The 27,213-nt window shown below is 42.5% G+C and overlaps 1 protein-coding gene across 1 annotated transcript in view; it reads right to left on the minus strand.

Annotated features, from left to right (window-relative positions):
- Positions 1–8,874, minus strand: part of SEC61A2 (SEC61 translocon subunit alpha 2) — a 37,638-nt gene extending 28,764 nt beyond the window's left edge. The window contains exons 1-4 of the mRNA XM_068112838.2: positions 8,689–8,874; positions 8,445–8,512; positions 8,161–8,226; positions 1,975–2,053 (exon numbers count right to left, since the gene is read on the minus strand). Of these exons, the coding sequence (XP_067968939.1) occupies positions 1,975–2,053; positions 8,161–8,226; positions 8,445–8,512; positions 8,689–8,695 (220 nt within the window). The 5' untranslated portion in view covers positions 8,696–8,874. The remainder of the gene's footprint in view (positions 1–1,974; positions 2,054–8,160; positions 8,227–8,444; positions 8,513–8,688) is intronic.
- Positions 8,875–27,213: the final 18,339 nt, after the last annotated feature.

Raw genomic sequence — 27,213 nt, forward strand, 5'->3', positions numbered from 1 at the left:
TCATGTATTGTTATGCATTATGTTTGCCACTCTGTCAAAGCGCCTTTGGGCTTCTGGAAAAGCGCTATACAAAATAAATGAATTATTATTATTATTATTATGAATTGATTATAGTGGGGCGGCTTGGCCCAAATATTCAAAAGAATTGTGCATTTTGTGAAACAAGCACCAAATTTGGCACAAATGTACATTAATATGTTGCGAACATTTTCAGATATTGGGCCACTTGAAATTCCGTAATTTTTTTTTTCAAATTTTTTCAAATTTCGTAATTTCAAATTTTTCGGGTGACACCGTCACAATTTCGGTCTTCGAGGCCGGCCGATAGGCAAAGTGTGACCGGAAGGGATGAGGTTCTCCTGACCACGTGGCCCTCGATCTGGGAAGCGAGAGGCGTTCCATTAGTGGACGCGCCCCTCACGCCCGACTTTTGGGCGGCCCCGGCAGGCCGTTTGTTTTGACGTTCCGTGACAGGCCCCGCACCCCCACCTCCGGGCCGACCGGAAGCTTGTGCTGAGTACATCATACCTGAACAACTCAGTGAGGCAGAACACAGCAGTGCACACCAGGGTGACCCCTTCAGTGCATAAACCAATTAACCTGTCCACTGCAGGGCATATAGAAATGAAGTTATTTTCTGCATATAATAATAATATAAGTTCAGTTCTATATAACAATTTCTGTTATCACCACTACCACTACAACTACCACTACTACAAGCTTTGTCTGGAATTTTGTGGACTAACAGACAAACAGACATACAGACAAGCTGGGATCAAAACATTACCTCCTTCCACCATTGAGTGTAGAGGTAAACATCATGGAAATTATATCATGCCCTAGATTTAATTCATGCTTACCCGTGTATTTGCTTCACTGGTTCACAAGGTCTTTTGCATACATGTAATTCAGACTCTCGTCTTCATTGCTGACCACACAATGTTCGCAACATATTAATGTACATTTGTGCCAAATTTGGTGCTTGTATCACAAAATGCACAATTCTTTTGAATATTTGGGCTAAGCCGCCCCATTATATCGGCCGGCCTCGAAGACCGAAATTGTGACGGTGTCACCCGAAAAATTTGAAATTACGAAATTTGAAAAAATTTGAAAAAAAAAATTACGGAATTTCAAGTGGCCCAATATCTGAAAATGTTCGCAACATATTAATGTACATTTGTGCCAAATTTGGTGCTTGTATCACAAAATGCACAACAGGTTTGCTATGCTGCTACACTATTAATCAATAAACCTAAAATATCCTTTATAGCCAGATCACTTGGTTATTGTCGTGTCCGAATATCAGCTTCCTCGCTCAAAAGGTTCCCGAGATATTTCCCAGATGAGAAAGGAAATAAATAAGTACTTAATTAATTGATAATATTTAAGTAACTCATCAATTAATTGATTAATCAAAAAACAAAAAAGAAAGTTTTGCCAAAGCACTTGCTCACTATTGTGCCAAAATTTCAGCTTCCTATCTCAAAGGATGGCTGAGATATTGCCGAGACAAATAAACAAACAAATAAACAAACAAGAAAGAAACCGGAGTTCAAACTGAGTACTCCCTTTCAGCGCACGTCATCGCCGGGCCCCCTTTGGTGCCCGGCGATGACGTCATGCAGAGTCTGGAGATGGAATGGGAAAAGAGTGGTGTACGAAACAGTATAAAATTACAAAAATGCATCCCAATGCAAGTTTCAGCAAAGTGACAAATGACAAACAAGTATTCCTGCCTTAACCTATAGAAGGCATTGCATCAGCAGCACAGCCTTGCCCTCAGGCAATGATGCTACCCCACAGCCTTGTGATACATACAAAAGAATGCGTACGTCTACCTTGGCAACTGCAAACTATAAAAGAACACGTCATCGGTTTTCAATCATGTACCTTGCAATACAACAAAACAACCAACAGCCGGCTATCAATTACTACCGAACAAAGTGCAAATAAAATAAATGAGTGTCATACCCCTGTTGGAGGCCATGATGACCCGCATCCAGTAAAAAGGATCTGCAGAATCTGACGACATTATTCCAAACAATGGAATCTGGAAAAAAAAAAGTGTTTCAAATAAAAACATTTGCCATCAATACCGCATAAAGAAGACATTATAAGTGCAACAATTTTTCCATAAATTGCATACAAATGTTTCTCACAGGGAAGGCTCATTTAGGAGTTTGCATTTTCCTTTCCACGGTTTATATCGGAAGCTCTTGGAAGACTTTTGCCTACGTCAATGGCCACAATGATTCCCTCATCTCATTGGGTCTGCCATTGAAAAGGTTGTGGCCGAACGCTTTTACGAACCAGCTGGACAGGCGTGACATTCGACCGGAGCCAATTTGTGTAGGAATCTGGAAAGAATTCAAGGTACCCACGACAAGTTGCCTACTCTTTGTGAAAGACGCTCGCTGTGAGATCTTTAACATCCAACAAATAATGCTAACAGCTGGGACACCCAGGTTTTTAAGTCGAGAGATGGTGTAATTTGTGATGCGTCCCCTCCAAACCATCCTGCTGAATCCAAAACTCATGGCAGAGATTGCACATATCGCACAAGCAGAACAAGGATGTTGGGAGATGTGTTGCATGATTTACAAGAACTGACAAAGAGAATGTCATTATTGACATGTTAATTACCTCACTTCTATGATATATACAGCGAATTTTATTACCTCCGCCACCAAAGGTGGATGGAGGTTATGTTTTCACCCCTGTCTGTCCGTATGTTTGTTTGTGAACAAAATATCTCAAAAAGTTGTAGACGGATTCGGACGAGATGATTAGATTTTGGTGAAGATCAGGATTCGGATCCGGCTACTAGAATTTTTAAAGTGATTCTTCACCATTGGAAGATAGGGCCAAAAACGATACATAGCAGGATATCTCAAAAAGTTGTGGATAGATTTGGACGAAACTTGTTGGACAGGTTGCGTGTGTGACAAGGAAGAATCGATTCAATTTTGGTGAAGATACGGATCCGGATCCAGCTAGTAGAAGTTTTTAAGTGATTCTTCACCATTGAGTGATATGGCCAACCAGGCGCCGGTGTGCTCTCTACCGAGTGCCGTTCTAGTTACGACTTTTGATACCGGCTTCCACCAGGAGGCGATGTACAATACACATTTACATAGAAAAAACTGGTGTCCTTGCCCCACCCTGAATCCTGTGGTCTATGATTTATTTTTGATTCATTTTTGCAAGTTGATCTTCACGATATTCATCATCTCTTGATATAAAGTTTGACAAGGCACTTCCCACTTCTGGGAGTTTGCTTTAAAATGCTTCTGTGCATCTATCTATAATTCCAGCAATCTCTGTGTGTCTGTGTGTCTGTGTGTCTGTGTGTCTGTGTGTCTGTGTGTCTGTGTGTCTGTGACCGCTGTTTCTCGACAACCACGGGTCCGATATACTTTAAACTTGCCAGGTATATTGCTGGGGACCCGAGGATGTGCCTTTTCAAGGTTTCATATTAATCGGACAATTACTTACCGAGCTATGTCCAAAAAACGCTTCAACCAATCAGAGAGCAGCGAGCTATCACGTGTGCCGAACGTGGCGATCAGACTCTGCCTCGGACGGCACATTTGACAGCGTATTCATTTATTTCACGTTGGAAAACTATGTTGCCGTTAAACTATGTTTTAAAACGAATTCAAACTGCGATTAAATTAAAACGATTCATCCTAACTGCGATTTGCGAACTTCCGGACAGTGACGACTTATCTTCCGGCAGCCAATCACAGAACGCTCTGTTGCGTAGGCGTGGCCGATGTGAGACGAGCGGAGCTGAGCGCGTTACGAGCTGACCGCCATTACGGTACGTAATTCGATTTCTTATGCGCATTATTTCTCCCAATTCAGTCAGAGCGAAGGGCGGAAGCGAAGAGCGTTGCTTTTTTTGTTTACGGGCGTACGGGCGGGGTAGAGCGTACGGGTAGCGTTTTTTTTTTTTTTTGGCCACGGAACGGGCACCCACGTACGGGCAATGCCCTAGTCTATCTATAATTCCAGTAATCTCTGTACGTCTGTACGTTTGTACGTCTGTTTGTCTGTGACCGCTGTTTCTCGACAACCACGGGTCCGATATACTTTTAACTTGCCAGGTATATTGCTGGGGACCCGAGGATGTGCCTTTTCAAGGTTTCATATTAATCGGACAATTACTTACCGAGCTATGTCCAAAAAACGATTCAACCAATCAGAGAGCAGCGAACGATCGCGTGTGCCGAACGTGGAGGACACACTCTGCCTCGGATGGCACATTTGAGAGCGTATTCATTTATTTCACGTTTGCAAACTATGTTGGCGTTAAACTATGTTTTAAAACTAATAAAACCGAATTTGCGATTCATTCGCTTTCCTGCGCGTTTGTGCACGCGATGGCGATTTCTTTACCAAACTCCGGAAGCCGTTCGCTTTGGACCAAACCATTGCATGTAAATAGAGGGGGGGGATTGTCACCGTACTCGCAAGCCGTTCGCTTTGGACCAAACCATTTCATGTAAATAGAGGGGGGGATATAATTTTAGATATAGATATAGTACGGGCAATGCCCTAGTAAATACAAAGAGAAAACAGGATTTTAGAAAGTTTTGCAAATTTATTAAAAAGAAAAAACTGAAATATCACATTTACATAAGTATTCAGACCCTTTTTTTTTTTCTTTCTTTTTTTGTATACAAGATCGAGGCTCGTGAAAGATCGAACATTAATCACACAGAAAGACAAACCGACACATAAAACATATAACATCGGGAGCAGTAGACAAGATGGGGAGAGAGGGGGAAGGACAAACACAACATTTGAGAGCAGGGACCGAGAGACGTGGAGACATCGAGAGATCTGTGAGAGGGAGAGGGCTTTGGAAGGGGGGGGGGGGGGGGGGCAAAAAACCCGTTGCTAATTTCGCTCAGGTTCACCCCCTCCCCCCTCCCCACCCCCACCCTCACCCCCATTTCTCTTGATCATCTTTGAGATGTTTCTACACCTTGATTGGAGTCCACCTGTAGTAAATTCAATTGATTGGACATGATTTGGAAAGGCACACACCTGTCTATATGAGGTCTCACAGCTGACAATGCATATCAGAGCAAAAACCAAGCCATGAGGTCGAAGGAACTGCCTGCAGAGCTCAGAGACAGGATTGTGTCGAGGCACAGATCTTGGGAAGCCTACAAAAAAAAATAATCTCTGCTGCATTGAAGGTTCCCAAGAGTATGGTGGCCTCCATAATTCTTAAACGGAAGAAGTTTGGAACAACCAGGACTCTTCCTAGAGCTGGCCGCCCGACCATACTGAGCAATCGGGGGAGAAGGGCCTTGGTAATAGAGGTGACCAAGAACCCGTTGGTCACTCTGGCTGAGCTCCAGAGATCCTGTGTGGAGATGGGAGAAACTTCCAGAAGGACAACCATCACTGCAACACTCCACCGATCTGGGCTTTATGGCAGAGTGACCAGACAGAAGCCTCTCCCCAGTGAAAGACACATGAAAGCCCGCTTGGAGTTTGCAAAAAAAGCACCTAAAGGACTCTAGGGCTGTGAGAAACAAGATTCTGTGGTCCAATGAAACCAAGATTGAACTGTTTGGCTTCTGTCTGGCCACTCTGCCATGAAGCCCAGCTTTGTGGAGTGTTGCAGTGATGGTTGTCCTTCTGGAAGTTTCTGCAATCTCCACACAGGATCTCTGGAGCTCAGCCAGAGTGACCATCGGGTTCTTGGTCACCTCTCTTACCAAGGCCCTTCTCCCCCGATTGCTGTTTGTCCGGGCGGCCATCTCTAGGAAGCGTCCTGGTTGTTCCAAACTTCTTCCATTTAAGAATTATGGAGGCCACTGTGCTCTTGGGAACCTTCAATGCAGCAGAATTTTTTTGTAGGCTTCCCCAGATCTGTGCCTCGACACAATCCTGTCTCTGAGCTCTGCAGCCAGTTCCTTTGCCATCATTCATGGCTTGGTTTTTGCTCTGATATGCATCGTCAGCTGTGAGACCTCATATAGACAGGTGTGTGCCTTTCCAAATCATGTCCAATCAATTGAATTTACTACAGGTGAACTCCAATCCAGGTGTAGAAACATGTCAAAGATGATCAAGAGAAATGGGAGGCACCTGAGCTAAATTTGAAGTGTCATAGCAAAGGGTCTGAATACTTATGTAAATGTGATATCAGTTTTTTCTTTGTAATAAATTTGCAAAACTTTCTAAAATCCTGTTTTCTCTTTGTATTTATGGGGTATTGAGTGTAGATTGATAAGGGGAAAAATGAATTTAAACGATTTCAGCATAAGGGTGCAACATAACAAAATGTGAAAAAAGTGAAGGGGTCTGAATACTTTCTGAATGCAATGTACATACAAGCAAAAAATAATAAGCACAAACAATGTTTTTTTGTTTTAATTATATATACCGTATTCTTTACAGAGCGTTGGCACTACCGGAGCAGTTTCTTGGCAAGGTTTATACGCGGTGGTTCGCCATTGCCTTCCCAGCGTTGTTTGTCCATTTAAATGCTGAGAATCAAGCAGGGAAGCAGGACGTGCCATTTTTAAAGTCCTCGGTACGACTCGGCCGGGGTTTGATCCACCGACCTCCCGGACACGGAGTGAACCATTGTGCAACCGAGTCGGGTTCTGGTATCGTATGATAATTCCAAAAGTGTCTGTGATACCTATAGTTTTCACGCAGAGAATCAAAATACCCCTCCCACCAGGCGGCGCTATACATTACACATTTACATCGAAATAATTGGTGCCCTCTCCCCAACCTGAAACCACGGGACTTTGACAGTCCAAAACCTTACCAGGGCAATGCACGCCCCCCCCCCCCTATCCACTGGGTTGTTGTTGTTGTTGTTGTTATTATCTAACCCTCGTAGTACAGAATCAACACACCAACTATAACTGTTGATAACAGAACAAAGCAGTAATAACACAAATCACAACATTAAAATAGAATGGCACTCAGTGGAGAGCGTACCTCCACCTGGTTGGCCATATCACTCAATGGTGAAGAGTAACTTTAAAAAATTCTACTAGCTGGATCCGGATCCGGATCTTCATCAAAATCGAATCGATTCTTCCTCGTCACCCACACAACCTGTCCAGCAAGTTTCGTCCAAATCCATCCATAACTTTTTGAGATATCCTGCTATGTATCGTTTTTGGCCCCATCTCCCAATGGTGAAGAATCACTTAAAAAAATTAAATAATTCTCATATCCAAATCCATATTCAGATCTTCACCAAAATTGAATCGGATCGTCCTCGTCAGACACCCAACCGGTCCACCAAGTTTCGTCCAAATCTGTCCGCAACTTTTTGAGATATCCTGCTATATATCGTTTTTGGCCCTATTTCCTAATGGTGAAGAACCACCTTTTAGAGGTAATTTTTCCCCGCAGAGCAGGGGTTGGCCTTTTTTTGGGCACCGTGGTCCCCTTTTTTGAAGCAATGGTTTATGGCCGGGTGCCCTTCCTGCCGCCAAACCTGTTAGTCGCCTCTTGCGACACACAGGGAATTACCAGTGAGCTGGTACTCAATTTGCCGACCTCGGAAGGATGACAGGCTGGGTCAACCCCCCCTGGCGTTAATTCAGCGATCGACCGGGATTCGAATCCAGGATCCTAGGATCCCAAGCCGGCACCCTAACCGCTAAGCCAACACCAGGGTTCATCTCCTAATGGTGAAGAATCACTTTAAAATTCTAGTAGCCAGATCCGAATCCGGATCTTCACCAAGCTCGAATCATTACGTCTTTATAACATATGCTACATCTCTGCCAAATTTGGTCCGAATCCATCCACAACTTTTGAGATATTTTGTTAACAAACGGACAGACAGACAGGGGTGAAAACATAACCTCCATCCGCCTTTGGTGGCGGAGGTACCAAGGCAATAAACTACAACTGTCAACTGTGCATCAAACGAGCAAATTGCTAAATATTTAACTAAAAGAACAAACAGCAGTCCTGAATCCTGATGGGACAAAATCCAGCTGTCCTTCCCCGTCCATATGTCAATTATCCCAGACATGCTATCCACATACACACCACAGGTGGTACACCCGAATATACACAGTAATAAGCTCCTAGTGAACGGGAAAACTTTTACTAAGACTCGATATAAGAGTTTAGACCTGGATACAGGATAGGACATACCTGACAACAAACGAGGAAGATGAAGAGGGTTATCGCCGTCCATAGCACCTTTTCCCTGAACTGAATCTACAGGCAGACAGCACAGGTAACAACGCAGGTTGTGTATCATTTGTCGCCAGTAATCCAAATCATGATGGAGGAGCTAGGCCATAGACATCAGTACAGTAGACAATGGGCAAACCCACTATGGTACATGGGATTTGAATCTCAACCTGGTCAAGCCATTGTTACCAACGTTTAAAGCATCTAGGTAGATGAAGGACTGAAGGTGTAACGAGCTGTACCTTTCTTTCCGGTTTCTGTACCTCGGGCAGTATGGCACAGAAAGGCTTGATCACTTCTAGAAATTTGACTGTTAAAAAGAAGAAAAAGAAGATACAAGGTTACAAGAATCACAAACACTCGTTCCACAGTCGAGATACTAAAGGTAAAAGCTTTGAACCAGAGCCCAATCCACCTACGAGTCGAAATTCGAGCGCCTCTGACTGAAAGTAGGCCCAAGCTTTCCGACCGACGGTATAAACTTACTCCCCATGACGCCGGGTTGACGGTGTCGGCGCCTCGTGAGAGCTCTGCCCGAAGGAAACCACGGGATGACAGACCGGAGAGCTCGTGGAAGCGAAGGAGCTCACGCCGCTTGAGCCGTCGACGCACCACGACCGCACTAATGGCGATGAGCCGGCGATCTGACGTCACTTCCGTCCACGTACTCACACGCATTGGAAACCCGCTAGAGTAGAACCCCTCGATGATGGTTTACACGTCAGCACTGCTGCTCATCGGATGAGATTAATCATTATTATCGGTATTCGTTGAAAAAGGATAGCGAGTCTCAATCGACTATGAAATCTTGGATGGATACTTTAATTGAAGGGGATCGACGTTTTCACCTCATTCTCTAAAGCTCTAAAGGAATATTCTGTAATGATATAAATCGTTTAAAAATAATTTCATAATATTAATAAAAACAATGAGAATTCAAAAGTAAAACATTGATGTCCATTAACTGGATAATATGCATATGAAGCGGATGCTGTAAAAAAAAAATTTTAAAAAATTATTGCACATCGATCTCTATAATATAACGTCTCCACAGGATGTTAATGAATACTTTACTGTTTACAATCATCGAAGACACAAAGTACATGGCTCAGGAAGACTTTAGCTATCGACATCCTTACACTCATGTCTCATGGCATTAATTAAGCTTAACTATCTATAATTATGCGGGTTTCGATAACAACGGGAGTGAGAAAAAATTTATAAAATAGAAATCATGATCTTCTTCTTCAACTAAAGTCCATCTTCTACTTCTTCTTCAACACTATACCCATTCTTATTCTTCCTTTCGACTCAATGTTTTCGTGTGCAGCGCAAGGCTGTGGGGAAGGAATCCTCATTGGTTGAGGCCGATGATGCAGCACTCCCAGCTGGTTAGGGCAGGAATTAGTCATTTGTTAATGGTGCCGGCGATAGCTCGCCTACTCTTCCCTAAGTATAGACCGATCCGATAAGGACGATCGGGCCCCCTCGCCGATAGGCGGCGCTCTTGCGTCCGCCATTACTGGGAGGCGTCCCGATCCAGCTGGCTGCACCAGCACAACTATCATCGCGATCGTACATGAAAAGTTTCCGTGATAATCGTTCTCAAGTGTTTCTCTATACGTGTGGAGCGGTCGTGGACACCTGGCACCTGGAGGCACACGATACAAACCCCGTTTTCGGCGATATCGCCGGGCGCCCTGAAGGCACCTGGCACCTGGGGGTACACGGTTTCCACTTCCACCTGCACCAAACCTATTTTGTTTGCAATCGCGTACCCTATGCTACGCCATGCCGAGCCCCCTTCCGAGCCCCCTTCGAAAAATTAGCAGAAGAACATATGATCATCTATCTATAATTCCAGTAATGTCTGTGTGTCTGTGTGTCTGTGTGTCTGTGTGTCTGTGTGTCTGTGTGTCTGTGTGTCTGTGTGTCTGTGACCGCTGTTTCTCGACAACCACGGGTCCGATATACTTTAAACTTGCCAGGTATATTGCTGGGGACCCGAGGATGTGCCTTTTCAAGGTTTCATATTAATCGGACAATTACTTACCGAGCTATGTCCAAAAAACGATTCAACCAATCAGAGAGCAGCGAGCTATCACGTGTGCCGAACGTGGCGATCAGACTCTGCCTCGGACGGCACATTTGACAGCGTATTCATTTATTTCACGTTGGAAAACTATGTTGCCGTTAAACTATGTTTTAAAACGAATTCAAACTGCGATTAAATTAAAACGATTCATCGTAACTGCGATTTGCGAACTTCCGGACAGTGAAGACTGTCCGGCAGCACGCTTTCCGGCATCCAATCACAGAACGCTTTGTTGCGTAGGCGTGGCCGATGTGAGACGAGCGGAGCTGAGCGCGTTACGAGCTGACCGCCATTACGGTACGTAATTCGATTTCTTATGCGCATTATTTCTCCCAATTCAGTCAGAGCGAAGGGCGGAAGCGAAGAGCGTTGTTTTTTTTGTTTACGGGCGTACGGGCGGGGTAGAGCGTACGGGTAGCGTTTTTTTTTTTTTTTGGCAAGGAACGGGCACCCACGTACGGGCAATGCCCTAGTCTATCTATAATTCCAGCAATCTCTGTGTGTCTGTGTGTCTGTGTGTCTGTGTGTCTGTGTGTCTGTGTGTCTGTGTGTCTGTGACCGCTGTTTCTCGACAACCACGGGTCCGATATACTTGAAACTTGCCAGGTATATTGCTGGGGACCCGAGGATGTGCCTTTTCAAGGTTTGTAATTAATCGGACAAGTACTTACCGAGCTATGTCCAAAAAACGCTTCAACCAATCAGAGAGCAGCGAGCTATCACGTGTGCCGAACGTGGCGATCAGACTCTGCCTCGGACGGCACATTTGACAGCGTATTCATTTATTTCACGTTGGAAAACTATGTTGCCGTTAAACTATGTTTTAAAACGAATTCAAACTGCGATTAAATTAAAACGATTCATCGTAACTGCGATTTGCGAACTTCCGGACAGTGACGACTTCACTTCCGGCAGCCAATCACAGAACGCTTTGTTGCGTAGGCGTGGCCGATGTGAGACGAGCGGAGCTGAGCGCGTTACGAGCTGACCGCCATTACGGTACGTAATTCGATTTCTTATGCGCATTATTTCTCCCAATTCAGTCAGAGCGAAGGGCGGAAGCGAAGAGCGTTGTTTTTTTTGTTTACGGGCGTACGGGCGGGGTAGAGCGTACGGGTAGCGTTTTTTTTTTTTTTTGGCAAGGAACGGGCACCCACGTACGGGCAATGCCCTAGTGAAGGAGAAACTTGACATGTACTCAAAGCATGATCAGGAAATTGAGGCATGGCTCTCTAAAGCAGCTTTACATTTGCGGAATGAAATAAAGGAAGCCAAAAATGAACAGCCTTGGCCACCTTGCCCAAATGAACTAGATGACAAATACAGACTTGGCATTTAATATGGAATATTTTTTTTGTGGGGGTGAACTTACTTTTCAAGATGACTTAGAACCAAAAGTTCATTGGAATTATGTTGAAATTATTCTAGATTTTGTTAATGTGACCTTTAAAAGAAACAAAAACCACATTTGACATTTTAAAGCAAATAAATTGATCCTTGAAAGTGATGTAAACTGATATCAAACTCAATTCACAGACAGTACTGTGTTAAACTTCTGTGCGTTTTCCAGAAGTATCTCTTTATTTTGCACATTAGGCAAAAATTTTTTTAACAAAAACAAAAGTTTAATTACGACTGGGATTACGGACAGTAAAATTACAGTTCAGTACTTCGTGTAACCCCCACGAGCATTCAGGAGAGCACATACACGTTGAGGCATGCTGTTCACAAGTTTTGCCAAGATTTGGACAGGAATCACTTGCCATGCAGTTACAATAGCCTGCTGCAATTCACGCACAGAGGCAGCCTGCTGGTCCAAGTGGTCGATTTGATGCGTTAATTCTGCCCACAAGTTCTCCATCAGATTCATATCCGGGGACATGGCAGGCCACTCCATATACTCTACACCACGGACAGCAAGAAAGTGTTGGATCATGCGAGCACGATGAGGCCGTGCATTGTCATCTTGGAAGACAAAGTTTCCTCGAAAGGTTGCACGAGCAAATGGAAGCAATGTTTCTTCCAGAATGGCCCTGTACTTGAACTGGTTCAGGTTTCCATTCAGAACAACCAGGTCAGTTTTGCCCCCTGCATGAAAAGCAGCCCAAACGTTCACCCCACCACCTCCAGCTTGGACTCTTGGCACTACACAATCTTCGTTGTAGGCTTCATGCACTTGTCTGTGCACTCGGACGCGGCCATCTTGACGATAGACCAGAAATCTAGACTCGTCACTGAAGATCACGTGATTCCAGTGTCCTGGCTGCCATTGACTGTGCTCTCTGGCCCACTGCAATCGGCGCTGGCGGTGTTGTCTGGTCAGACGTGGCTTTCTCAGGGGACGCCTGGCACGATAGCCTGCTTGAACCAGTCGTTGGTTGACTAGCCTTCTGGATACAGGCACATTTGTCAGTTGCTGCCACGCAGCCCAAAGCCGATTAGCTGACTTGGTATGGCCATTGCGGACTAACCGGTGCAGCTGGCGATCATCCCTCCTTGTGGTTCTGCGGGGACGTCCTGGCCTCGGTATTGGAGTAGGAACACCCCTCTGAGCATTTCGTTTCAGGATATTTGACACCTGACCTTGAGTGATGCCGTCCTGCCAAGCAATAGCACGCTGTTTCATGCCGGAATTTCGTAAAGCCACCACTAAATGACAAACAGCATTGTCGAGTTGACGGACCATCTCCAGGGGAAGCAGCAATAACTTTTGTAGACGTGCAGCAGTTGTTTTCCACTAATACAGAACGCAACAACCCTTATATACCCGATTGTGAAGCCAATCGTCAAATGTACCTGTCCGTACATTTTGTCACGCCACCTGTGATATAATCCTGTTATTGACTTCTTGCTGCGACAGACAATCAGTGACATGGTTCTTTTAACAAAGAAATCACCGAAGCGTAAAAGAAACTCACCAGATTGATATACCGAGTTCAGAAATTAAACCCAAGTCAAGAAAAAAAAAAACATTCCATATTAAATGCTAAGTCTGTATGTGGACATCCCATCATCACTCAAAGCGTTTCTAACAAAATTGTTAACTGGTGAAACAAAGAGCTCAAGTAGCACAACTCGTGTCCAGAGATTGGTGTGGTCATTTGCTCAAGATCTCATATATAGAACAACTTCAGGCAAAGTAAAGACATCAAAGCATATATTTATTGCCTTGGACTGTAAAATCACTGACTGGTAATGTCGAGATCATAAAGATTCTGAACCGTCTAGGTCATGGGATATCATATTCTACATTGTTGGAAATAGACACAGCTTTGTGTCTGCAGAAATTGCAAACACAACCAGAAAATGATGTTGTGCTGCCATCAAATATCTATCCTGGGGTTCCTACTGTGTTAGCATACGACAACATCGACAGGCAGGAGGAAACCCTCAGTGGAGGAGGGACATCACATCGAGTTAATGGGATTGTTGTACAACCGCAAGTATTAACAGCCCATCTCCCCACAAACAGAGAAGCAATGCAGAAGGACAGAAGACGCTCTATTCCTCCTAAACCCTTTGTGTCACCCAATTACAACTGTGGCGACAGAAGAAGTCCTCCAGCAATCGCACCACTTCAGCCTGACGAGGCACAAATGGCAGAAGTCAAAACTGCTAAGCATAAAAACATCGCTATAAAAAGATAAAAACTTTTTTTTTTAAACACCACCCTGTGAAGACTGCCTTCACCAACATGCCTTGAGAGCCAACTATCAAAGTGCCATATGGCAACGTAGCCTGGTAGCAGATCCAGATGTACCAGATCCCCAGGACAACCATGGATGGGACTGCAAGAGAGGATGGCACACTTGATGTTCTGTGGATGACTGGCTCTCCTGCACCTCAGGTCATCATGGAATTCATATCCTGTACATGCCGGCGTGTTTGACAGCTACCAAACTGCCAGTGTCTGTCTAATAGACTAAAGTGCACAATTGAGTGCAAACTTCAAGACTGCACCAACATGATGGATGCTGATGAAGATGATTCAGACCAGAATATCAGTGATGCTGAAGATCTTGATGATGATGAGGATGTTGACTAAAGATCAAACATACACACTGTACAAGTATATTCGAATGCCTTGTGAACATACATGGACAAGTGTAACTTGGCCACTCAAACAATTAAGATTTTTAATGTAGATGATCATGTACATGTACAGGTACGATGTTTACAAGTCAGCTTTCTGTTTGACATGTGAAACTGTGGATTTTCTTGTTTACGTGGATTTATGATGCTTAATTGTGTAATAAATACATGAATTTGTGACTTGTAAAGTTATGTTTTGTGTCCTATTTGAGATATTAGAGTGTGTTATCAAGCGCACATCTCCAAGCGGTTGCTTTCAAATCTTGATTCACAGTATGTCTGTTTGACAGCAATTTGCCAAAAAAAGCTACAAGCTATAGTGGTCCAGCAAAGTTACTTGAAAAGGACAGATAATAAGCTTTAATAAAAGTATATTTTTATCTGGTACCTCTGGTTGGTACCGATTGGCTATAATCTGGGGTCCAGCCCATGGACTAGAAGCCGAATGAAGCGGGCGCCCCCCAGCTATGGCGGCGTCTATAGAGGGCGCCCGCCCATTGAACCCTCCGTCGGATCGGTCTATACCGTGGGATCTTTAATTAACGTTCACCAACGAATGCTGGTGGACGGGACACGTGTGAGTTGAGACTTCAGGTGTGGAAAGATACCTTTACCCCTCTCTTCCTCTTCCCGCTTCTCCTCCCTCCCCTCCGCTTTGTCATAGTTCCCTTTCTCTTGTGTCCTTATTACCTCCGCTACTGATGGTGGATGGAGGTTATGTTTTTTTTCTGGTGAGGATGGCAAGTTTTCCTCCATTTTTCGGTACAGGATCATTATTCATGAACCAGATTGTGAAACTTCATTCTCATACCTTCATTCCAAGGGCTCTTTTTCGAATCCTCACTGACCCTCTGACAGCCTCCACTTGTACCTCGTTTGTAGTGATATTCCCCTGAATGATTTTTAAATACTCAGCAAAGGTTTTCTTGATCATCCCTGTTGCTCCCACTACCACTGGTACAATTTCAACTTCTTCAATTTCCAAGACCTCGACCTCATTTTTAGCTCACCTGGAACGTAGTTCCAGGGAGCGTATCGGATGGTGCGGCGTCCATCCGTCCGTCCGTAAATCTGTCAACACTTGCAATTTCTCCAAAACTGCTGATGGGATTGTGACAAAACTTGGCTAAAACACGTTCAGATACATTCAAAGTACACCACCCCCATGCCAAATAAATAAATATCCTCCAGCGCAGCTTTCGTGCCCGGCAATACGGCCACGCAGCTCACAGAGACTGTATTGGGAGGGAGAGGTGGACAATAAATTGATTGATTAATTGCATAATTAAAATCAATAAATAGTAATCATAAAATATTTTCTTAATCAATTGGCTAATAGCATACCTAAACCAGCAGTGTTTCATCCGAAGCTGTGACTTTTTGAAAATTAATTAAAGAACCCATTAATCGAAAAAATGGAATAATTAATGGATAAATAAATAAATAATTAATCGATTAATTGATTAATCAATAAATTAAAAATTTCGTTTAGAGTCACATCACTTGGTCAATGTCGTGTCCAAATATCAGCTTCCTAGCTCTAAAGGTGCCTGAGATATTGCCCAGATGAGAATGAAAACAAATAAATGATTAATAATGAAAATAAATAAATAATAATCATAAAATAATTAAATAATTAATCAATTGCCTATTATAATATTTAAACCATCACCGTTTCATCTGAACCTGTAACTTAAAAAAATGAATTAAGTCATTAATCAAATTATTTAATAATTAATCAATTAATTGATTCATCAATAAATCAAAAATAACCTTTACAGCCAAATCACTTGGTTATTGTCATGTCCAAATATCAGCTTCCTAGCTCAAAACATGTCTGAGATATTGCCCAGATGAGAAAGAAAATAAATAAATGATTAATAATGAAAATAAATAAATAATAATCATAAATTTAAAAAAAGTTCATCAATTGGCTAATAGAATACATAAACCACCACCATTTCATCTGAATCTGTAACTTAAAAGAAAATTAATGATTCATTAATCGAATAATTAAATAATTAATTGATTAATTGATTAATCAATAAATCAAAACAGCCTTTACAGCCAAATCACTTGGTCATTGTCATGTCCAAATATCAGCTTCGTAACTCAAAAAGTGCCTGAGATAATGGTCAGAAAAGAAAGGAAATGTATAAGTACTTAATTAATCGATAATAATTAAGTAACTAATCAATTAATTGTTTAATCAAAAAAAAAAAATACCGTTTTTGACAAAGTACTTACCCACTATTGTGCCCAAATTTCAGCTTCCTAGCTCAAAGGATGGCTGAGATATTGCCTGGACAAACAAACAAACAAACAAGAAATCAAGAAAACAAGCACACATACATTCAAAGTACACCGCCCCATGCCAAATAATTAAATATGCTGCAGCGCGGCATTGCCAGGGCGCCTCCGGCGCCCGGCAATACCGCAGTGCAGCTCATTGAGGCTGCATTGGGAGGGAGAGGTGTGCACTAATTGATTGATTAATTGTATAATTAAAATCAATAAAAGATTATCACAAAATATTTTCATAATAAATTGGCTAATCGCATAACTAAACCACTAGTGCTTCATCCGAAGATGTATCTTTTAGAAATTTTATTAAATAAGTCATTTATAAAAAATTAAATAATTAATTGATTACTCAATAAATAATTAATCGATTAATCAATAAATAATTAATAGATGAAATGATTAATCAATAAATCAAAAATATCCTTGATAGCCACATCACTTGGTCGCTCATGTCCAAATATTAGCTTCCCAGCTCAAAAGGTGCCTGAGATATTGGCCAAATGAGAAAGAAAATAAAGAAATGATTAATAATGAAAATAAATAAATAATAATCATAAAAAAATTAAATTCTTAATCAATTTGGTCAGAGAACACATAAACTACCACTATTTCATCAGAATCTGTAACTAAAAAAAAAAAATTTTTTTCTCATTAATCGAATAATTAAATAATTACTCGATTAATTGATTAATTAATAAATCTAAAATATCCTTTGCAGCCAAATCACCTGGTCATTGGCATGTCCAAATATCAGCTTCCTAACTCAAAAGGTGCCTGAGTTAATGGTCAGAAGAGAAAGGAAATTTGATTAATTAAATAAGTACTTAATTAATCGCTAATAATTAAATAACTCCTCAATTTATTGATTAATCAAAAAAAAAATACCGTTTTTGAGAAAGGACGTGCTCACTCTTGTGCCGAAATTTCAGCTTCCTAGCTCAAAGGATGGCTGAGATATCGTCCGGACAAACAAACAAGAAAGAAAACAAACAAGAAAACAAACAAGAAACCAGAGTGAAAACTGAGTACTCTCTTTCAGCGTGCGTCACTGCCGAGCCCCCTTTGGTGCCCGGCAATGACGATTTGCAATGCCTGGAGATGGCATAGGAAAGGAGCGGTGTACAACAAACAACCGGAGTGAAAACTGAGTACTCCCTTTCAGCGTGCGTCATTGCCGAGCCCCCCTTCGGTGCCCGGCAATGACGTTATGCAGCGTCTGGAGATGGCATAGGAAAAGTGCGGTGTACAATTATATTTGGTATGTTGCAACTCAAGTTTGTTCAAGGCATTAACAATATCTGGGTCTATGTGGGTCTATGGGGGGTCAAAGTGGGTCCAGGTTTGACACCCGCCCCTCCCCCCTCCCAAAATAGGTATTCGCTCTCTTATCCAAAACTACACACACAATTTTGATGGTATTTCATCACAACCTTCATTGGCCTTGATGTACCAAAGTTTGTTCACGTCCTAAAAAATGGGGGTTTAGGGAGGTCTGTTGGGGGGTTTGACCCCCTAAAATAGGTATTTGCTCTCTTCGCCAAAACTACACACAATTTTGATGAAACTTGATCACAACCTTCATTACCCATGATGTACCAAAGTTTGTTCACGGTATTAGAAAAATCGAGATCTAAGGGGATCTACGAGTGGGAGTATTGTTGCTCCCCAAAATAGGTAATTCTTTTTTAGTTTTAAGTCTTGTAATTACGATAGTTTGATTGTACATGCTGCCCTGTCTCCTAGCAACCATTGCAATTGGTTTAAAATACCACAATACTGTTTAAAATACCTTTAGTCAGTGTAGTATATTGCTTTATTCGACCAGGTGAGTGGCCAGGGGTATTGCCCCTATTTTTAGCTCATGGTGTTTGATCATTTTCCTGGTTTCTGCAGCATTTGGTCCAAAGTCATTCCCTGTCCGTCTGTCTGTTTGTTACTTGCAAAATTGAAGTTTTGTGAAGACCAATTATATTGGTCGGTCGACTTTCTGTCTGTTTGTCTGTCTATTTGTCACTCGCCTACAGGTCACAATTCTAAACCGATCGTCATGAAACTTTACCAAGTTGAATAGGTAGTCACAACTGAGAAGCCTATTGATTTTGAGGTCAAAGGTCATCTTGAAGTGAAATTTCTAAAATCGTCATTTTTCATCTGATTGACTTGAAAGTTGAACAGCATTTGCATATTCAGTGAGTGAATTGGGAAACCAACTATTTTGAGGTCAAAGGTGAACTCAAGGTCAAACTTCAAAAATCATCAATTTTCATCTGAAAAAGAATCAATTTTAATCCGATTGATCCGAGCTTTGATTAAGATCGTCAATATTAATCTTAATTAAATGGACAATATGATGTCTCAATGGCAACCTTTTTGTGGCGGATGGATTTTACAAGTGTCTTTCTTGTTTGTCTGTTTGTGAACAGGATTATCTCAAGAAGTTGTGAAAGGAAGTTGTGAATGGATTTGGACGAAATTTTATGACCAGGTTAGGTATGTGACATTGGCAAAATGACTAGATTTTGGTGAAGATCCGTGGGTCTGGATCGAAATTTTTTAAAAGTGATTCTTCACCATTGGGAGAGAGGGCAAAAAACGGTATACAGTATTGCAACAACAACTTGTGGATGGATTAGGCTGAAACTTGGTGGACAGGTCAGGTGTGTGACAAGGAAGAATTGATTCAATTTTTAGAATCCGGATCCAGATCAGAGAACATTTTAAAGTGCGTCTTCACCATTGAGTGGTAGGGCCAAAAACGATATATTAATTATTTTGTAACAAATCCTAAAAACAAACAATTCCACTTTGACATTATGGGTTATTATATTGTTATGTATGTGGGGGTAGGTAATGAGGCTAATGACATACCTTAGTCAAGGTAGAATTGTGTTGGTTGAGCGTGCTCCATATACCGTGAAGCCACCTCAATGTATCTAAGTTAGGGCCTGATGTCCGTGTAAGCGTTTATGTGTCTCCATGTGAGGGGTGGAGCTATGCTAATTAGATAGGGCATGAGGATAAATTCCCAGTGTGTAAATACCTCTGTGATTTTTCGCTTTGTTCTTAAAAAACATTTACTCAGCCTGCCATGCACTTGGCATGTAATTACAAACAACATAATCGCCGATGGGACCCAGACACTACTACCCCGTCCAGCCGAATCTTCTTGATGGGCATCAAGAATGGCCGTGAGGCCACGCCCCGAAGGTTGTGTGGTTGAGGAACGATGGAGCGATGTGACGGTGCTGCACGATTGGTTAGAGTGTGATGTCATCATCGAACATTCTATTGCTATAGGAAAAAGGCGAAGCGACCTCCATTTTGCTCTCTCTCTGTCGTGGGTTCATGGAAGGCGGATGTATCTCTCTCTCTCTCCTCCTGTGCCCTCGATGGAGGCGGCTGCGCTTGGAGTGGTCACGCTTTGATTCTCTCTCTCGCTTCTTCTGGCTGGGAAAAAGGATGGGGGTGCTTTGTGCCATGTGCACCTGAGAAGTATCGGAGCTTTGTTGAGCATGGAACGATCGAAGGCTGAGAGAGGGGGACGTTTTGCCGCCGCTTCGCGGTTCGTTGTGCTCGCTTGGTGACTCGGCACAATCTCGTTCGTGCCGACGCGCGGTCATTTTGCCGACCGACCAGAGCCATTCAACCATCCCAAGTGTCTTCATTGAACTCAAAACTGAGTATCGGCCAACTCACACAACCTTTTCTTTATTTCGTTTATTTCTCCCTGTGTCATGTAATTGTGTCTGAGTAGGGGGTGCCACAATTAGGAATTATATTTTTACCTTACCTTTTATTTATGTTATCCTGGCATTATTTTCATTAAATTCATTATTTGTTGCATTTTCAATCCCTTGTGTTTTGTCTTGTTTATCCATGGTGGGTTCGAGGACGCCCAGTGAACTCCGTCCAGGTAAGCCCTTGCTACCCTCCACCGCCAGCATGTGCTAAAGAAATAACACCGCCAGTGATTCGGCTTAGATGCCTCGGAGTTAAAGCTCAGTCGGCCATCCATCACCCAAGGGTCTTAACCATGGGGACATGACAATATGTAGATCAGTGATGAAAAAATCACAAGGTAATCCATTTTCAATTCAGGCTGTAACACAACAAAATGTAAAAAAGGTCAAAGGGTGTAAATACTTTCTGAAGGCACTGTATGCATTCTGCTGAATGCCGTTTTAGTTGTACACCGCTCCTTTCCTATGCCATCTCCAGGCATTGCAAATCGTCATTGCCGGGCACCAAAGGGGGCTCGGCAGTGACGCACGCTGAAAGAGAGTACTCAGTTTTCACTCTGGTTTCTTGTTTGTTTGTTTTCTTGGTTGTCCGGGCGATATCTCAGCCATCCTTTGAGCTAGGAAGCTGAAATTTCGGCACAGTAGTGAGCAAGTCCTTTGTCAAATACGGTATTTTTTTGTTTTTTGAATAATCAATTAATTGAGGAGTTATTTAATTATTAGCGTTTAATTAAGTACTTATTTAATTAATTAAATTTCATTTCTCTTCTGACCATTATTAACTCAGGCACCTTTTGAGTTAGGAAGCTGATATTTGGACATGCCAATGACCAGGTGATTTGGCTGCAAAGGATATTTTTGATTTATTAATTAATCAATTAATCGATTAATTATTTAATTATTCGATTAATGACAAAAAATTTTTTTTTTTAAAGTTACAGATTCTGATGAAATAGTGGTAGTTTATGTGTTCTCTGACCAAATTGATTAATAATTTAATTTTTTTATGATTATTATTTATTTATTTTCATTATTAATCATTTATTTATTTTCTTTCTCATTTGGCCAATATCTCAGGCACCTTTTGAGCTGGGAAGCTAATATTTGGACATGAGTGACCAAGTGATGTGGCTATCAAGGATATTTTTGATTTATTGATTAATCATTTCATCTATTAAGTATTTATTGATTAATCGATTAATTATTTATTGAGTAATCAATTAATTATTTAATTTTTTATAAATGACTTCTTTAATTAAATTTCTAAAAGATACATCTTCGGATGAAGCACTTACTGGTTTAGTTATGCGATTAGCCAATTGATTATGAAAATATTTTGTGATAATCTTTTATTGATTTTAATTATACAATTAATCAATCAATTAGTGTACACCTCTCCCTCCCAATGGAGCCTCAATGAGCTGTACTGCGGTATTGCCGGGCGCCAGAGGCGCCCCGGCAATGCCGCGCTGCAGCATATTTAATTATTTGGCATGGGGCGGTGTACTTTGAATGTATGTGTACTTGTTTGCAATTGTTTTATAACAATAATATGACATTAAAGTTCAATATCCATTTGATTCTAATTTTGATAACATTAAAAGGCAGAAAATAGAAAATGTTGGTCACATTTGCAGCGATTATATGTATAGAGGCAGATCAAACAAATTACATGTCTCGATTACAACTGTTTTATATTCCTGCCTCACTTGTTTCCCTCTGGTGAGGGAATTACATAGCATTTGACATACACAGGAAGGGCGTTTTTATGATTTGGATGGCCATTGAATCAGGCGGTCATTAAGTAAATTTCAGGATTTCTTCAGATCTCTCTGCCATGTCTCATTGGAAATTTATTTCAATCAAGAGCTCGTCAGCTGGCACTAATAGGAATAACCTCACACATGCAGAAGGTCCACAACGGACATTCTGAATTAATTCAAGATTTTGAAAATGGATTGTTTGCTGCAGAGAGTGCAGAGGTCACAGGTGGCGCCTTAAGCTCACTGTACAGGAGGAATGGGCGCGTGAGCAGTTTGTAAATAATTCTGGACCTCATCTTATGAAAGGGACAAGATTGCAAAGGATAGAAGGTTCAGGAAACTGGTAGATCTATTTAAGTGAGCAAGGAGCTCTGACATTTTATTTAAAGCATGAATCGGAATGGATGTATGGTATAGAGATACTGTGTCGATGAGTCCTCTGCCAATGTTTCGGGATTTTGACATAACATATGGAATACCATGTATTGCATATACAGTTGTGGCCAAAAATATTGGCACCCTTGCACTTTTTTCAAATGATGCACCATTTCTTCCAAAAATTGTTGAAATTAAAAAATCTTTTGGTATCCACATATGTATTTATTTGGTTTGCAGTGGAACAAAACCAAAAATCTGAAAAAATTACGAAATCTTAGCTTATTCCACACAGAAATCCTAAAATGGCCTGGATAATATCCGTGGCACCTTTTAGAAGTTGTTAGAAATAATTAGATTTCAAGCAGGTGATTCTCCTTTACTTTGGAATTGAACTCTCCTGTGGTGAGCTGCAGGTGCCTGCAATATAAAAATCACTCATTCAACAAGATTGAATAGAGAAAAGGAGTCATTCTGCTGTTTTGTGTCACTGTGTATACCGCAATGAGCATGAAGAAAAGAAAGAAAATCAGAGAATTGTCTGAGGAGGTCAGAATCAAGATTGTAGCCTAGCATGGACAATCTCAAGGCTACAAGTCCATCTCCAAAGACCTTGATGTTCATGTGTCCACCGTACGCAATGTTATCAGGAAGTTTAAGGCCCATGGCACTGTAGCCAACCTCCTTGGACATGGCCACAAGAGAAAACCTGATCAAAGATTGCAGCGAAGGATTGTACGAATGGTGGAGAAAGCACCTAAATCAACTGCCAAATAGATTCCAGCTTACCTTCAGACACAAGGTACGACAGTTTCAACTTGCACCATCCGTCACCAACTTAATGAAAGTGGGTTCTATGGTAGGAGACCTAGGATGACCCCACTGCTGAGAAAGAGACATAAGAAAGCCCTTTGACACAGCCCGATTGGAGTTTGCCAAAACACACCTGAACAAGCCAAAATCCTTCTGGGAGAATGTCCTGTGGACAGAAGAGACCAAATTAGAGGTTTTTGGTAAAGCACATCATCTCTATGTTTACAGAAAATAAAATAAAGCTTTCAAAGAAAAGAACACCTTACAGTCAAACATGGAGGAGGTTCAGTGATGTTTTGGGGTCACTGTGCTGCATCTGGCACTGGGTGCCTTGAATGTGTGCATGGAATCATGAAACCAAGAGATTACCAAGGCATTTTTGAGCGCAATATTCAACCCAGTGTCAGAAAGCTGTGTCTCCGTCGAAGGGCTTGGGTCTTGCAGCAGGACAATGACCCCAAACACATTTCAAAAAGCACCCAGGAATGGTTCAAGACATAATGCTGGACTGTTCTGAAATGTCCAGCAATGAGTCCAGAATTAAATCCCATTGAACACCTGTGGGGAGATCTGAAAACAGCATTTGGGAGAAGGCACCCTTCAAACCTGGGAGAACTGGAGCAGTTTGCACAAGAAAAGTGGGCCAAACTGCCAGTAGAGAGGTGTAGGAAGCTTATTCATGGCCATAGGAAGTGTCAGTTTGTCTGTCTAGGGCATAATGCTTTTTACCATTTGAGATTTTGTTACCTGGGATTCTTATCAGACATATCAGGTGCTCAGACATCACCATTTGTCTTAGCATAATTCACATTAATTCCTGAACAACGCAATAGAAGGCTGTGCGCTAATCTATAAAACGGAGATACAACTTCTTTTGCTATGCCCTTGCTTTTCCGTGATCCACCTCAAATTTGCTATTTCGTCTTTAGTAGATCTTCCTCTTCTGGCTTGCTCAAGGGGCATTTTCTCGCAATAAAGTCTTCTATTCTGCATTGAATAGATTGAATAGACCACTCCTTTTGAATCTTCAATTGCATAGGGCTGCCCAAGTAGTTTCCGAGGCAAGTGGGCACAATCCTGGACAGGTTTCCACTCAAAGTCCTCTCTCAAGGAGGTTGGTGGCAGGATTTGCACTCCGGCCACCGTAAAAAACACCTCATTCCTTAGCACATACAGTGGTGTGTGTCAAGATGGTGCTGAGGTGAGGAGTTGTCCAAGGACACAGCGACGTGCTGATCCAGCATATGCTCCCCTATATATATAATTATATGTATTTAATTTACATATGTATATATATATTATATATATATATATATATATATATATATATATATATATATATATATATATATATATATATATATATATATTGTCATGTGACTAGCCGACCAAACAAGCTTTAAACTCCAACGTGTTCAGTTCAATGGTGGAGTTAATATGCGTGGGGGGGGGAGGAGGCTGCCAAGCGTAACTTCCCGATCCCACCGGCAGTCCTCAAACCTGCAATAAATCAACTCAAATGACGCAGGATTTAAAATGTACAAATAAATGCCGGCTTTATTAAGAAATGCCGGTAACCAAATGAAACACGATAACACTAAATTCCAAAATTGAGGGACCCTCCACACAGACTTGTAGACAGACAAAAGGGAGAAATAACTGAAAATAACTATGTGTTATTTATGGCACTTATCTCCAATCACTGGTGTATCTCATCAACAAATGTCAAAGATCATCTGAGGCCTTGGCGGGAAAATGTGCTCATTAGTGTGGGCTAGGCCTCACCGCACGTCCGCTCACTCCTAGCCTCGTCGCGCTGCAGCAAGCAGGCAGCGCCTGTCCACTCGTCGTTCTTGCTTGGAAAACCGCAGCCTTTCCTCCTCATGACCACCAGCAAGATGCCGGAACATGGCCGCCCGCGATGAAGCCTCCCCGCGTAAGAGAGCAAAGCGCAACCGTCCACTATGGATCCAGGATCAGCAGTCCAGGCAAGAGAGAGAAAATGTTTGCCGGCACGTTTCTTTATTGTCCAGGCTCTGACGCCATCTGTCCTGCTTCACCAATCAGTGAGTCCTTTATTACCAGTCCTTTCTGTCAGTCAAACCCCGGACAAATCACTGCTCTTCGGGGCGTGGCTCTCGGCCTGTCTGTTCTGTGTGCTCACCAAGTCGGGGTTGTCAGCGGTAGTGCTTGATGCATGGTTTCCAGTGGTGTTTATTAATTAGTGTGCTTAATAGGCGATTTCTGGCTCGGTGTCTAGTGCGGTGTCAAAAGGAACAAGGTCATCTTCCATCTGCTTGGAAATCTGCCAACATCACCGCTTTGCACAAAAAAGGTGTAAAAACAGATCCCAGCAACGACAGACCAATCAGCCTTCTCCCAATTATCAGCAAAGTCATGGAATCCATCATTGCTTCAGATATGAAATCTTTCCTCTTCTCCAATGGCTTGATCTCTGATCATCAATTTGGTTTCAGACCTGGACAATCTACTCTGGACATGCTGCTTCTGCTTTCTCAACAATGGATGGAGGTCCTCAATGCCAAACAGGAAATTAGAGCAGTCTCCCTTGACATATCACGTGCCTTCGATACGGTCTGGCACCCTGCTCTGCTCACCAAACTCTCCTCTTTTGGTATCCATGGAAATCTCCATGCATGGCTGGCGGACTTCCTCTCTAGTCATAGTCAACGTGTGGCCCTGAATGGGTTTCTCTCATCTCCTCTTCCTGTTCAGGCTGTAGTTCCACAAGGCAGCGTTCTGGGCCCTGTGCTTTTTCTGGTCTTCATCAATGATCTCTCTGACTGTCTTGAAAATCCTCTGTATCTCTTTGCTGATGACTCTACTCTCTGTCGCTCCATTCTTCATCCCTCAGATCGGCAGTCTGCAGCCTCCTCACTCTCTGCAGACCTGGACAAAATCACAGACTGGGCAAACAAGTGGAACATGTCTTTCAATCCTGACAAATCTCACACTCTTACGATGTCTCTCCGAAAAGACCGACTGGACAACCCTCCCATCCACTTTCTGAATAATCCTCTCCAAGAAGTTCTGTCACTCAAGCTTTTGGGTCTCACTATCTGCCATGATCTTTCCTGGGAAAACCACATTTCAAATCTGGCCTCCAAAGCCAGTCGCCGACTGGGCATCCTCCGTCGTGCGAAGTCCTTCTTTGGCACACCTGAGCTCCTCACCACATACAAGGCTTTCATCCGCAGCTCAATGGAATACTGCTCTCCCCTCTGGGCTGGTGCTCCTGCCTCACACCTAGCTTGTCTTCACGCTGTTGAAACCAAAGCATTCAGAATCATTGGAATCTCCCGCGATGAAGCTAACTCCAAGGGCCTCTCACTCACTCACCGCAGGCAGGATGGTGGTCTTTCCGTATTCTACCGACTCCTCTCTGGCCTTGCCCCCCCCCCCCCCAGCTCTCTCTGGGCTCTGTCCCCCAAATATTCCTACAGGTCGCACAAGATCTGCCTGCAACCCTCTTATGGTCAAACTGCCAAAATCAAAACTCTCTGCTCACCTTCACTCCTTCATTCCTCTTTTCTCCCGCCTCTGGAACAAACTCCCTCACTCTCTTCAATCCCACTCCACCCTCCAGGTCTTTAAAACAGCTGTTCACCACCATCTCTTATCTTCCCCCATCCAAAACCTTGATCTTTTCTACCCCCGCTAATTTCACCCCAATTCCACTTTTTTGAAATACCAACTTCTGTCTTGGAAGTCCTTGGTGTCCTTGTGTTTTATACTTCTCCCTCCCCCCCCCCCCCCTCCTTCCCACGCCTCCTCCCCCCAAGCCCTCTCCCTTCCACACATCTCCCTG

The sequence above is a fragment of the Myxine glutinosa genome, chromosome 4, assembly GCF_964187855.1.
Source record: "Myxine glutinosa chromosome 4, kmMyxGlut1.1, whole genome shotgun sequence".
Taxonomy (NCBI): domain Eukaryota; kingdom Metazoa; phylum Chordata; class Myxini; order Myxiniformes; family Myxinidae; genus Myxine; species Myxine glutinosa.